The 16,478-nt window shown below is 33.7% G+C and overlaps 1 protein-coding gene across 1 annotated transcript in view; it reads right to left on the reverse strand.

Moving 5' to 3' along the window:
- LOC110461316 (mitogen-activated protein kinase 1-like) overlaps positions 1 to 16,478 on the reverse strand; it is a 62,828-nt gene that overhangs the window by 29,246 nt on the left and 17,104 nt on the right. The window contains exon 2 of the mRNA XM_021514746.1: positions 5,538 to 5,676. Coding sequence (XP_021370421.1) covers positions 5,538 to 5,676 — 139 coding nt within the window. The remainder of the gene's footprint in view (positions 1 to 5,537; positions 5,677 to 16,478) is intronic.

Raw genomic sequence — 16,478 nt, forward strand, 5'->3', positions numbered from 1 at the left:
TTTAATATATAAATGCAGTTGTCTGTATATAAACATGTAGTTGTTTGTATTGTTTTATATATAAATGCAGATGTCTGTTTTGCTTCATATATTAATGCAGTTGCCTGTATTGTTTTATATATAAATGCAGTTGTCTGTACTGTTTTACATATAAATGCAGGTGTCTGTATTGTTTCATATACATATGCAGTTGTCTGTATTGTTTTATATATAAATGTAGTTGTCAGTATTGCTTCATATATAAATGCAGTTGTCTGTACTGTTTTATATATCAATGCAGTTGTCTGTATTGTTTTATATATCAATGCATTTGTCTGTATTGCTTCATATATAAATACATTTGTCTGTATTGTTTATATAAAAATGCAGTTGTCTGTATTATTTAATATATGCAAGGAGTTGTCTGTTTTGTTTTATATATAAATGCAGTTGTCTGTATTGTTTTATATATAAATGCAGTTGTCTGTATTGTTTTATATATAAATGCAGTTGTCTGTATTGTTTCATATACACATGCAGTTGTCTGTATTGTTTTATATATAAATGCAGTTGTCAGTATTGCTTCATATATAAATGCAGTTGTCTGTACTGTTTTATATATAAATACATTTGTCTGTATTGTTTATATATAAATGCAGTTGTCTGTATTGTTTAATATATGCAAAGAGTTGTCTGTATTGTTTTATATATAAATGCAGTTGTCTGTATTGTTTTATATATAAATGCAGTTGTCTGAATTGTTTTATATATAAATGCAGTTGTCTTTGTCTTTTATAAATGCAGTTGTCTGTATTATTTAATATATGCAAGGAGTTGTCTGTTTTGTTTTATATATAAATGCAGTTGTCTGTATTGTTTTAACTATAAATGCAGTTGTCTGTATTGCTTCATATAAACATGCAGTTGTCAGTATTGTTTTATATGTAAATGCAGTTTTCAGTACTGATTCATACATACATGCAGTTGTCAGTATTGCTCATATAATACATGCAGTTGTCTGTATTGTTTTATTATAAATGCAATTGTCAGTATTGTTTTATATATAAATACAATACATCATTATTGCTTCATATATGCATGATGTTGTCTGTACTGTTTTATAGATAAATGCAGTTGTCTGTATATAAACATGCAGTTGTCAGTATGGTTTTATATATAAATGCAGTTGTCTGTATATAAACATGTAGTTGTCAGTATTGTTTTATATAAAAATGCAGTTGTCTGTATTGCTTCATATATAAATGCAGTTGTCTGTATTGTTTAATATATAAATGCAGTTGTCTGTATCGTTTAATATATAAATGCAGTTGTCCGTATATAAACATGTAGTTGTTTGTATTGTTTTATATATAAATGCAGATGTCTGTATTGCTTCATATATTAATGCAGTTGCCTGTATTGTTTTATATATAAATGCAGTTGTCTGTATTGTTTTATATATAAATGCAGTTGTCTGTATTGTTTCATATACACATGCAGTTGTCTGTATCGTTTTTTTATATAAATGCAGTTGTCAGTATTGCTTCATATATAAATGCAGTTGTCTGTATTGTTTTATATATAAATGCAGTTGTCTGAATTGTTTTATATATAAATGCAGTTGTCTGTATTATTTAAAATATGCGAGGAGTGGTCTGTACTGTTTTATATATAAATGCAGTTGTCGGTATTGTTTTATATATAAATGCAGTTGTCTGTATTGTTTCATATAAACATGCAGTTGTCAGTATTGTTTTATAGATAAATCCAGTTGTCTTTGTCTTTTATAAATGCAGTTGTCTGTATTGTTTGATATAAACATGCAGTTGTCAGTATTGTTTTATATATAAATGCAGTTGTCTGAATTGTTTTATATATAAATGCAGTTGTCTGTATATAAACATGTAGTTGTCAGTATTGTTTTATATAAAAATGCAGTTGTCTGTATTGCTTCATATATAAATACATTTGTCTGTATTGTTTATATAAAAATGCAGTTGTCTGTATTGCTTCATATAAACATGCAGTTGTCAGTATTGTTTTATAGATAAATCCAGTTGTCTTTGTCTTTTATAAATGCAGTTGTCTGTATTGTTTCATATAAACATGCAGTTGTCAGTATTGTTTTATATATAAATGCAGTTGTCTTTGTCTTTCATAAATGCAGTTGTCTGTATTGCTTCATATACACATACAGTTGTCAATACTGCTTCATAAATACAATTGTTTGTATTGCTACATACAGTTTGTGAGTTACATACATGGAGTTTGATACTGAACATATGAGAGCTATCAGATATTCTTGTCTTAAGATTGGTTGCTTAGTCAGTATCTGTCTGCATTTCAAAAACTTGATGACTTGGTATGTCTCGTACTGGAAATTACATTGAATCAGAAATTTTCAATATGATATTTTTTAAATTATAATTGTTAATTTTTGTTCAATTTCCTGTTGTCATATTTATAATAAATTCAAAAAAAAAAATTCAAAAAATCCGGGCCTTTTTATGTATTTACTTCCCTCCACCCGACTCTCCGTCCCCATTATTTTCCCATTATTTACAGAAAAAAAGAAAGCCCAGATACAAAGAATGCTTCATATCAAATTTGGTCAAAATTATTTTAGCTACTCTGGGCTAGTAGTCTTTCCTACAGGAAATAGTTTTTAGTTGTTTTTGAACAGGAAGAATATATCTTACTCATTCACCCCTACATATTTAAACTTGACTTGCCCAGTCTTTGATTTGGTAAGGTTCAAATGTGACTTGAGGGGTGAATTGGGTAAAGAAGCAGACTTCCTGAATTTAATGATAACTAAGTTCCAAGGTCCAAGATCCTAGATCAAAAAGAAAAGAAAAGAGCTGAGAACAACAAGTCTTCTTCATATCCCAGACAGGGAAATTTAAAGGAGAAAATCTTAGCCAACCTAGGAAAATCTGTTTGAAATTACACAAGACAATGATGCCAGGCTTTGCGCTGATCTAAATCATACAGGACAGATCGCGTGGTCTGTGTAATGCTCGCCTGCTGTCAGCATCATTAGCAGCCACTGACAGCTTTTTGTACGCTCAGCAAGATCTACGCTTTTTGTATGTTACACAAATGTTTCATGTTGAACCAATTTCATAACAAAATCTACACCAAAAACATCATATACCCAAGCTGTTGTCTCTATCCGCAAGAATAACCCCTTTTAACAGCTAAGAACTTAAACCGCTACATTCTGATATCAAGTTTACATATAAACACTTTTATCCAAGTATCTTGGATTGAAATTTATCAACATGTTCAAAGTGTGATGCGTCATTGACAATGTTTACAATATATATCCTAAAGAATTCTTTCACATGTCATTCACGCACTGAGGAATGCACACTGCCTTGATGAGCAATATCATGTTATCAAAAGAAAATAATCTTCAAAACTGATAGCAAATATAATCAGACATGAACTGTAGTAACTTGATCTCGCGGCCCATCACTAATATAACAGACCTTCGTTGCTTGTGTACTTCCAACAACTTTGTTATCCTGGTACCCAATAACCTTCGGCTACAGATGTTGCTAAACAGTTTATCCTTCCTTCACCGATATAGATTACTCAAATTCTCCCCATCATCTTTGTTTGCCCATTATTTATCCTTCAAGGTATCATGAATATTTTATGATTAATTGACAAATTAGACCAATGCAGCACCCGAGCCAAGATAATCTAACGTGATTCTGGTATTTTAATTGCACGCTACTACACTAGCTTGAACCTCAAGCTCCCAACTGATTTGATGACGTTAAGATGGTTATGATACCTGTATGTGGAGGTGAACTTATTTTCTTTGTATACCGATCCCTACACATACCACACACAACAAAACGTAGAATATTCTACATGTAGCTTAGTGTAATCAGGATTTCTCGGAGAGAGTCACTCCTGCCCGAGGTAATGTTACCGGACACTGTCTCAGGACAACTTTATTCCAATGCATCATCTTGTTTGATATGACATTCCATTATATCATCTTGTTTGATATGACATTCCATTATATTATATTGTTTGATATGACATTCAATTATATTATATTGTTTTATGACGTTCCATTATATTATATTGTTTTAAATGACATTCCATTATATTATATTGTTTGATATAACATTCCATTATATTATATTGTTTGATATGTCATTCCATTATATTTTATTGATTGATATAACATTCCATTATATTATATTGTTTGATATGTCATTCCATTATATTTTATTGTTTGATATAACATTCCATGATATTATATTGTTTGATATGACATTCCATTATATTATATTGTTTGATATGACATTCCATTATATTTTATTGTTTGATATAACATTCCATTATATTATATTGTTTGATATGACATTCCATTATATTATATTGTTTTATGACGTTCCAGTATACTATATTGTTCGATATGACATTCCATTATATCATATTGTTTGATATGACATTCCATTATATCATATTGTTTGATATGACATTCAATTATATTATATTGTTTTATGACGTTCCATTATACTATATTGCTCGATATGACATTCCATTATATCATATTGTTTGATATGACATTCCATTATATCATATTGTTTGATATGACATTCAATTATATTATATTGTTTTATGACGTTCCATTATACTATATTGTTCGATATGACATTCCATTATATCATATTGTTTGATATGACATTCCATTATATCATATTGTTTGATATGACATTCAATTATATTATATTGTTTTATGACGTTCCATTATACTATATTGCTTGATATGACATTCCATTATATCATATTGTTTGATATGACATTCCATTATATCATATTGTTTGATATGACATTCAATTATATTATATTGTTTTATGATGTTCCATTATACTATATTGCTTGATATGGCATTCCATTATATTATATTGTTTGATATGACATTCCATTATATTATATTATATTGTTTGATATGACATTCCATTATGTTATATTGATTGATATGACATTCCATTAACCATCTTGTTTTATATGACGTACCATTGCATCAAGTTTTAAATGACAATCCATTGCCTAGGATCAATCTAGACTTGATTCACTACCGTTTATGGGTAGTTTCCCCTACAGAAGCAATTTTCCTGTTCTTTGTTATTCCCCCCTTGTGCTTCAAAATTCCCCTATTTCAACAAGAAAATAGCATTTTATCTTCAAAATATTTCTCCTATATATTTATGTTTCCTTCAAAGTTCAACAGTTAAAAAGCATAATACTGCATATAAACATTTTCTTTACATAATTCAAACAACAATTCTACAATTTTGAGCTTAAAATTGTTAATAAATTGTAATAAACTGCACACAGGTATGTCGGTCAAAACATTTATCTTTTACATTATTGTAGCCTTGTAACAAAATCTTAATTTCCCCCAAATCTGAACAAGGGTAGATTCCCCTAAAACCTAGATTGATCCCCAATTGCATCACACTGTTTCCAATGACACTACATTGTGTCATAAAACAATACCCACTAAAATCAATTCCACATTTACTCACGTTTTCATGCTTAAATCTAGTCAGAATCTTTATTTCTCGCAAGGTCCGCTGACAATATGTCTGGTGCTCAAATGGCGAGATCTTCTTTATAGCCACCCTTTCCTTTTTACTTAGAGGAGAATGTGTATCTATGGCCGATCTGGAATATAAAGAATTGTCATTAAGCAACTTGCTAATAATAAAAGCACATCAAATATAAATATTTCCAATCATAATTTTTTTTCATTGATCATCAAACAACATGCTTTTTTTTCTTTCCTGAAGTGGAAAACAGAAAAGTGTACTTTATCAGAGCTAGAAATTAACTCATTCACCCCCTGGAGACCCAGTTGAACTCTTCCAATTTAAAGGTTGGAATAGTCCATTATGAGATTTCAGGGGTGAATGAATTAACTTTCAAAACCACTAGTCAGTTGGGTTAGTAGTTTCTAATTTTACTAGTCAATGTGCAAATTCCACAAACCAAATATTCTTCAACATGGTAAGTAATATGAAGTTTTGACTAGTCAATCGGACTAGAGGTTTCTAGAACCACTAGCTCTAGTCCATCTAGAGATTTTACTAGTCTTGAGTTTTGACTAGTCAATTGGACTATTTCTGCACTAAAACACCTGAAACAAATTTGAAGGTTTATCTTGTATTACCCAGCTAACCACATCTGATTTAACAGTTTTCACATTGAAACACATGTACACCGACTATCAAAATCTGTGACATAAGATCTAGACTCATACATTGTCTTCAGGTGAATGAATTACCTGGCCATGTATTTTACCCATTCAACCTCATCATCTTTCCATGTTTTTGGTGATTTCTTTTTTTTTTTTTTTTAATTTTTAAAATGTTATTTCTGTCATTTTTATATGGATATCATGTGAAGATTTATCTTATCTTTAACTTTAGTAGTAGACTCACCTATGCATTGATTTGGACGAGTCCATTATGGTCTACAGTGGTAGAATGGTTAATGCAAAGATTTGTTGTCAGATGTTATGTCTGAACTGAATAACTTGGTTGCAAACTGAAACAGAACACAAAACACAGTTTTGCAGGGAGACCCGTCTTTATCGCACCATACAATTATGACACAGTGTACTGAACAAGGTTTATGAGAGGAATCTATTTCCTAACAGAACATGCTACATCATGTATACATTTATTAATGGACGATAAAACCATACAGAGATTCGATATACAGTACCATAAAATCGCTGTCACCAACACAGTGCCACTATTTATGATATATTACACAACACTATATACACAAGTTTAATACCTCCCATACAGCATTAAAAATAAAAGCCATCACACAGCCCATAAGCATCCATCGTTATGACAGCTAAAACAGGACACATGCCAGTGTTCTCATTAAAAGCCCATTGTCGACAAACGTACCTCACCATTAATTAATTTGAACCAGCTAATTGTTTTTCAGTAAATGTATAGGTCAAGATTTTACAGTGCAGTGTTTCGAGGGAGGAATATTTTCAGGCGAGTCCTGATGTGACAAGCCGATCTTTCTGGCTCGAACGAGAGACACCTGAAAAGGAGGAGAGAACTTCTCAGTGTACTCATTTAACTCATTCACCCCTAAAATTTCATTATGAACTATTCCTTCTTTTGAACTGGAAGAGTTCAAATGTATCTTTAGGGGTAAATGAGTTAAAGAAAGTTTCCAGGAGAAGTAGCCTGCTATTCATCAACTTGGAACCAGCTATTTTTTTCAGAGTATGTATAGGTCAACATTACAGCATATGCTCTTTCCAAATCAACCACCTATTTCAAAACTTGGTGACAACACAGACTTAAGACAGGTCACGTCTTATTTAATTATGAAAAATATGATTAAATCATTACTTTATACAAAATAACCATATCAAAATTCAGGATGAGGCTTTGCCAGCTGCTGAACCTCAAAAAACTTTCCCTCAGGTTGAGATTTTCAACCTTTATCACACAGGAGTGAAAAGATTCTATCAGGTTCAAATACAGTAGTTAAAGCTAAATTGCATTCACTAAAAAGACACTGAAAGTGTTCTTTTTTAGAATATGCAATAATCTGGCAATAAATTTGAATATATTCATACTTATTTGATTTCGATTTTCTAAACTAGTGCAATTGCCATGGCAAAAATAACCGAAGAGAATCAGCATTTTGATGACCAGATGAAAGTCAGCTCAAGCAATAATCGTAATAATAGCCAATTTGTCGTAAAAATAGCTTTACAGAGCTATAATGTTTGTATTTTAACATATACGACGATAAATACAAATTCTTGTAGCCAGCCCTCTCGCCGTCAGTAATCAGTGGGAATGAGATCTATATACAGACAAGCATCATGGAGGACCCGATATCTGTGGCGGAATAGTGTCAATCTGTCTGGGTCACATGTCCAATAATCAGACGCCATCAATACCCTAATGCACGGCAATCAAGTGACAGATGAATCTGAGCAACTGTCCACTGTGTCGTCGATGTACCGACGACACCTTCCTCGATACTCCATTACTTACACTTAATGGCGTAAACCATGTCTTGCTGTCGTTATGGAGACACCAGCAATGACATCCCAATAAGCACAACATTGATCAAAATATCTCAAAATTGGGGGAAATAATGATCAAATGCTAGTAATGTCCCCACAGCCGTACTCCCAGTCAGCTAATGAACTACATTGTTATTCTACTCCCTCATAACTATCCGCTCCTTCATTTAGTAATATTTCCTCTCACTATCACTGTGTCAATTGCAATATCTTCAAAGGTGTTATTTTCTTCTTGTTACAGTTTGATATGTGCAAATGAGTTTTATAACAAGCTCTTTTTTGGGGGGTTTTTAAAGTAGTTATTTCCCAAAAGTTTCTCCATGACTCTTTTGGTTTTATTATATTAATTACAATTTTATAATAACAATTTAATTAAAATTAACAATTTTATAATAACAATTTAAATAAAATTAACAATTTTATAATAACAATTTAAATAAAATTTACAATTTTATAATAACAATTTAAATAAAATTAACAATTTTATAATAACAATTTAAATAATATTAACAATTTAAAATTATTTTAACAAAAAAAAAAAAAAACTGCCTGTGAAACCTATACATTGTGTTTCTTGCTTATATACTTAGAGGAATATCTCCATATATCTTAGTAAATATCTAAAGCAGGATGACTGGAATTCATAATTCACTCACCACTGACTCCCTGCTTTAATTTCCTCTGAGGAAAAGAATCAGCTGTATTCCAGAAAATGTCGGGTAAAATAAACACCTTTGAAACAGTCAACCAACCATTAGGTTCAGCAAGTACGACCAATGTGACATTTATAGGTAAGGGTAGTATAACAACCGAGACATGGACGAAATAATGATACCGATGTATGGATGAAACCATTTCGATTTTACTAAAGTCACTGAAGCTTGAATGGAAATTCAGCATCTGAAATCAGTCGTGCATCAGTAGAGGAGTTAAGCGATAGATGCATCATTGATGATGTCAGAATGATCTCGCTGTAGCAGTCACAGGTATGTCTAGATGTACAATGTGACTGCACCGACAGACAAACAGACAACAGACATACCCCGTTTCTAATATATTTATATCCTGCCGCCATTTTTTTTTATTGGGGGGTTAATAAATCTTTTCTATATTACTGCTATAAATTGGTTGATTAAAAATTCAATCACTTCCCTGTCATCATTGGTATTAATATTCAAAATCGTAGCTGATTTTCATTTTGAAACTGGGTTAATTTCATTCCACGATGAGGCGGGGCGCTTTTCCCTTTTTCAGTGCATTGCCCAACTGGGCTATATCCCCACTGAAATAAGGTATAAAATATCACAGGAAGAGTATATGTAAGGGAATATGTAAATTGCTGAACCATCATTTATATTCAGTGAGGAAGGTTTTGTGTTGCATGTACAAGTTCTTTGTATACATTGTAATCTGTATTATATATTCACTTTAGAATTGGGTGGTCAGGTAGCACAGTGGATAGAACACTCGCCTTTCACCAATGCGGCCAGGGTTCGACTCCCATATTGAACATGAAATGGTATATGAGGTCATCACCTGCCCAACTAGTGGGTTTTCTCCCACATTAAGACCCCCTCCTCCCTAACTTCAGAGCCAACAAAATTGATTAAGATATGTTCATATAACTTGTTCCAATATGATGGTAAAAATGAAATAAAAGCATATCTTTAAACTTTGAAAAGTCTACAAGTATCATCATTTACAAAGAAAACTTGTTTCTCCTCTGCAGGCAATACATGTCATCAACACTGAATACAATGTATTGATGAAGAAGCAACGACAAGTAATTTAACCTGCCGTGTAAGTTGGTAAATATTCCCATTCATCCCCGATTCAGTAGAGTTTTAATGACAGCTACACATACATTTAAGCGCAAATTAAATGTCAATACCAGATTACTCGGCATGTATACCTCAGTGACAAGTGAAACTACAGACATTCGTAAACACCGTTTCCCTGATATATGTGCTCTTAAAATTCAATTGACAGGTTATAACATCTTTGACAAAATATTAGAATTTCTCTTGCTAACTTGAAAATAACGAACACCTGATCATGAGCTCTTCAATGTTATATTTTTAATCACGTGTAATGCTGCTGACGCCAGAATAAATGAAGAATTTTTTATTAAATTTTCTCCACATTTTACATGCCAAGGCACATATACCACAACTATGTCCACGGCAAATTCTTTTACCCCTGATAATCTGATTAGATTTGAAACAGGCGTGGGTCTGAAATTCCAAATTATTCATACATCAGGTACTTATAATTTCATCACAAAATCAATTTAAATTTTGAGATATTAATTTTCATATAAAAAGTTTACATGAACTCGTAAACAATTTAACAAATATGAAATTTTTGCCCAATTTAATTTTCGTCCCTGTTTGCCCTTGAATCACAGAACAAATTAATATTCAAGACATGGAGAAACTACCATGGTGATAAGAGGGATGTTCCCTAACACCGACCAGGAAGACATCGCCCGACACTGATTGGGAAGATGGTCCTGAACACCTCCTTTAATTTCCCTGTGCAATGTCTGCCATGGCTGTCTACGCGATGTCAATCAATGCCCTTTTTGAACTAAACCGTCTACCAGCAGCTATATAGGTGGGGTCCTGTGTTACACCAGCTGTTCGGGGTGTAGCAGTGTTCAACCTTTGTATGTGCTCGTACTGAAGATGTAAGATTGGATTTCTCAAGGCAGGTTGAAAGGTCTACTCAAACCATAAATACAACCTAACATGAATTTCAAATAACGATAAAATATAACATACTGTATCAGGAAAAAGAAATTGTAAACGAAATGTTCCTACATAAATATACGGTATAGCGGGTAATTTTTCGCTGCAGTATCATTTTCGCCTTCCCTAATTCATCACTACAGCAAACATTTGTATTCAACATATAACTAATTTAATATTGGGTGGAAATGGATTTTACCGTCACTGGGCGAAAATATCCTGGAATACAGTAATAGTTTTACACGTTAAACGAGATGAAGACATAGTTGATGTCACCAGCATCAAGGTCTGTTGACAACAAGTAGCCATGTTTGGGAATATACATGTACCATCATTCCAGGGCACAACACACACTGCTTAATAGACAGTATAAATAAGTACACCAAAATTAATAATGCAGATTAGAATTTAACCCCCAGGGCCACGGCCGCCAAGTGGTCATATAATAAAGGCGTCTGACATTCTGCTACCACTAGCCCTTCACCACTGGGTCGCAGGTTCGAGGCCTACGTGGGGCAGTCGCCAGATACTGGCCTTAGGTCGGTGGTTTTTCTCCGAGAACTCTCGTTTCCCTCCACCACAAAAACCTGACACGTCCTTAAATGACCATAGGTGTTAATATAATAGGACGTGAAACACAAACAAAGTGTAACCGAAAGAATTTAACCGTAAAATATACACCTTAGCTCCCATTCAACAATATACCATCCAGCCAAATCGGTGACCCTGAAATTAATGCCACGCTCACCAAGGACAGAACACTGCCAAATAGACAACTCGAGAATGTACATCACGCTTTTCTTTTCAACAACACAACAAAAGATTGTGTATGTAGGTTCATACATCACAACCAGTGAAGAGTTTAAGTGTTAGGTTTCGAAGCTTGGTAATATATGTACTCTCTCACCTTCATCCGACAAAAAGTCCTTTTGTCTGACGAAGGTTACGGAATCGCATATATAGACTATAGTCATTTAAACGTCATGCACATGAAATTTTCGCTGGTAATGCTATACATGAAAATGTATAAATTCTTACTAAATGCTTACTAACCTGTAGAAAATGTTTAGAAACACACCAAAGAGAAGACACTAAACTATACACCACATATACTAGCTATCACTCAAGGACAACATGGCCAGTGACATACCTTGTAGTGTACAGCACATATACTAGCTATCACTCAAGGACAACACGGCCAGTGACATACCTTGTAGTGTACCCCATGCTCTCACTGTAAACAACACAACACTGCCTTCCAGACATCGTTATACACCTGTTCATTCAACAAGCACTAATCAATGTCTTCCACTGATTAATTCTGCAGTTATATGGAGTTCAAACATAAGGCTTGCACTTGTAACATATTTTCTACACTTAAAGAATCATTACAAATCTATTGCTAACCTTTAGAAGTCATTAAGAAGTGCCAACAAATTAGCTAAATTTATGTTTTTGCCCTACATAAGTCTGAAGACATGGTCCTAATATAATAAACGGATAAGCTCGCCCAAAACATATTGTGATGCAACCACTTTCTAAAGATTACTTTTCCAGCTTAATGATCATGATATTCTATTCCTGCATATAAGACTGGGTTATTCGCATTTCCGGAAGTGCTGGGAAACTCCTTCAGACCTAAAAGCCAGGATAGCTTGCACTCAAAGGTTAGCGTGAAACTACTTTTTCATCAAGGGGAGTAACTCATGCTTGGATTACATCTCATCTGCTCTCTCAAATACAGTCAAAGGTACACATTAAATGTACACTTCAAAATAGGAGATGTGGTGTTTGTTCAGGCAAAAGTGAAGTAAGAATCAATTAAGTTACGTTTTACTCTTGTTTTAGAGACTATTTCTTGTTGGATTAGGCCTTATTTCTTTTCACAAATTCATACACACTATATTTTACAAACTGTCTATGGTAGAACACTTCATTTCTACTCGGTTTTTTCAAAAGTATAAAAGAAAACGAATTCAAACTATCTGGATAAGATATTGAGAAGAAACCCTCAGCAAGCTTTGGATCTCTGCTCCATATTTTCTGATCCCTAAAAATATAAGCCTTAAGTGTGAATGTCAACCTTTCAAAAACTGCAACAAAATCTGATTCATGGCCAATACATTTTGTAAAGTTCTCCAGAACAATGAATTATATGTTCATATTAAAGGACTAAGGGTGTTAGGGGTCATTTCTGGCCCCATCAGGGATTTAGAATTAGTTGTTATATTCGTAATCTTAGATATAAAATGGAGTACAGAAATATGAAACTTCAAATTCATTCGACAACTAGTGTAGGAGACATGCCATAAAGAAGAATGGTAATAAACTGCATTTTTCATAATAAAATGTGTGAATATCGTCAACTGTGCGCTATTTATAAATATATGTTTTATACATATAGTCTACTTTACATTTCAACATATTTTATTGACATAGAAGAACGTTACACTGTCAAAAGGATTGGCCAACAGGCTTATAGCCTATATAAGTCCTCTCCAATCATACTTCAATGATTGGCCACCATCTTTGTTCTTCCTCTACTTGAATGCCCGTGCTGCTGTGAACGTAGTGCGAGGTCAGTGTCCCTGGAACATGTTTTATGGTTTTATTTGTTACTGCTGTTTGGGTGGCTAAAACATTGTTCCACTGTTTGAGATAATTGCCTTTTCAACCATCCTCTTATAATTAGTTCCTCAGTTACAATAGATATTTCTTGCGAAAATCGGGGAACAGAGGATGTCATAACGAACTAAATACAACCACTTAAGCTGTAGACAGGTAAACCCTTTAACCACTGTAGACCATAATGGACTCATCCATATCAATGCATGGTAGAGTCTACTAAAGTTACATAGGGGTGAAATGGTTAAGCCCTGCTTCCTATAAATATTCAATAGAACAGTAACATAGTTGGGCCAGGACAATTCCATTGATTAAGGTATGTAGCTCAAATGGTTAGAATGATAGTATGTCAATCTGAGGTCCAGGGTTCGAATCCCGGTCTAGCCACACTGATTTTTTTCACTCAAAACACTGTTGTTGGTTATATTTTGTTACTTCATCTTTAACATTTCTCATAAAAGTCCTGCAAGGTATGATTTTTTTTTCAGAAATAATTTGTTCGAAGCTATAGTCTGATCAGGAAACACAGTTTCCAGTACTTAGTTGCAGTTTTTGGCAGGGGTACAAGGATCCTTAACCCTTTCACCACTGTAGGCCATAATGGACTCATCTATATCAATGCATGGTAGGGTCTACTAAAGTTACATAGGGGTGAAAGGGTTAATCAAAAATGTAATTCTTAATTCTGACACAATGTATAATCAGTGGGATACACTTGTAGCTTCTTTATAATAAATGTTACAATTAATAAGAATGTTTTAACAAATTCCTGTGAATTTATTTGAATAAGCCCTTTATACTCAAAAAGGTCCTGTTGAGGTTGTTATCAAAGAAATCCAGCACACACTGCCTGATTATAGTGAAACCAGTGTACGCCGATCTCGTAGCGCACCGAGAAGAGGTCAACTACAGCAAGTACCTCTGGGTATATTGGGAGACATGGCATTGAATGCCCGAAGGAAGGGCTGGCACCAAAAGTCATCATTGAATCTGTAAACGTGTCGTTTAGCCAGTGCTTGCCTAGCCTCAAGCTCCAATCACTTAATCATCGAACAAATGCACAGGGAATGTTAAGCATGCTCACGGAACCTGGAGTGGAAGCCTGTTATGACAGACAGCAAGTGTGTTGATACACCGATAAACCGCCACATCCACAACCACTTCCAGCCTGGACTTGCAGCTTGCTTCAGCATGTAAATGGTAGACTCGGGCACGATTTCACACAATAGCGTGTACAGCTCCTTTACATTTTTTCAATGATGCATATCGTCTAAGAGAATTTATAAACGATATACACTGTCTAAATTTGCAAATATTTACAGCTATACTTAAAACAATAATGACAAAATGGTGTTTCATTGTAATAAATCGATTACAAAAGACTAAATCAATGGTTCTGCAATTTCTTTTAAGACTTGATTGCTATATATGACATTTATGAATAACTGATAGCTGCTTTAACATGTACCTGGTTGTAATTGCAATCAAAGACATCATGATTTCAACTTGTCTTATGAAATATTCCTCAATTGATGCACCAAAAAAATAGTATATAATTAATAGGAAATACATTCTTGAATACTTATGCGCTGATCATGGAAAGCTGATGCATTACTTGACAAGGGAAGTAACTCTAAGCAAGAAAAACTCCTTTGGGCTGCTTCATCTTCTATATAGAAGGGAGAATACTCTGAGTCACAGAAACTCTTCAGTGGAACTCTTCTTCATGATTATAACTATATATACCTTAAAACGAATAATGACAGGCATCCACGCACCAAAAACCTTGTACCTGAATGTAGTCTAAAAACTCCATGCAAGATTTCCAAGAGCTTTAATAAATGTTGAAAACAACAGATTTAGGAAGAATTTCTTACATTTTAAGCTTCATTTGGATAACAAACCCCAATCTTGTGACACTAAATAAAACATTCTCACCCATTTAGATTCACCATTCCAGCGACTCTCATTTCCATTTTTATTGAAGCTAACACAATTTCACTTTTAATTTTAAGATCAATAGTTTTAGAGGCAATGGTTTGCTTCCGTATCCATAAGGTCACAGTTTTTAAAATCCTGCTTCCTTATTCAATCAAAATGAATTTGGTTTGAAGACATGTAACAAGACTTAAATTTCATTGCTTCAATCTAGATTCTGCAGGCGAAGAGGCACAATCAGGAAAGTTTACGTTTGATGTCATCAATCCAAGCATTTCGTGAAGCCATTGATCTCAGCAGGTACGAGAAGACCATGAAGGAGTTCACATTAAATTGTCATCAACATATCAGGGGTTTCAAAATCGGCCGGTACCCGGTACTTTTTACCGGCTGAAATTAGGTTTGGTACCGGCTGGAATCGGCCGAGAAGTTCACCATACATTGCATTTAATAATAATGACAATTGTTTTTTAGTTCGTTTACCAATCGGCAAGAGCTTATCAGAACATTCCAAGCCCGCTTTCGTTTCTACTTTCATTTCGTCTGCGCAAGATCATTACTGCGCTTGAAAACACTATCGAAACAAACACCCAGTTGACACGAATTGATCGAGAAAATGGAGCCTACCGCCAAGAAAAAAATAAAAATCTCCGACTTTTTTGCTGCGTCTTCAAGCGGAGATGCAGGTGATTTGAGCTCAACTTTGGTTTCTATTGCGTAATTGACGTTTTTGGTTTGTTGTTACATTTAACATTTTTGCTTTGTAGTAACATTCGCCAGAAAAGGTGTCTTTGTAGAAACAAATTCACAACAGACTGCACAAATTCAACATCACGAACATGCATGTTTCAAGTTATCATAGTTGTGCGTTTAACTGAAAAATCATCCAACAATTTATGGCTTGTAATTAAAAAAAAAATGTATTTATTTACAAGTGTGTTCCTGACGAGCCCCGACCTACACAACGTATCGTGAATGTGTGTGTGTACAGAAGGGAGATTATTCGTGGTTCCTGGCGATGACTTTCAGACATAATTTTGAAACAAAATCAAATGAAAGAATTTCCAGCTTTTGTATAAAAA

This window comes from Mizuhopecten yessoensis, unplaced genomic scaffold (genome assembly GCF_002113885.1).
Source record: "Mizuhopecten yessoensis strain PY_sf001 unplaced genomic scaffold, ASM211388v2 scaffold1391, whole genome shotgun sequence".
Lineage (NCBI taxonomy): Eukaryota > Metazoa > Mollusca > Bivalvia > Pectinida > Pectinidae > Mizuhopecten > Mizuhopecten yessoensis.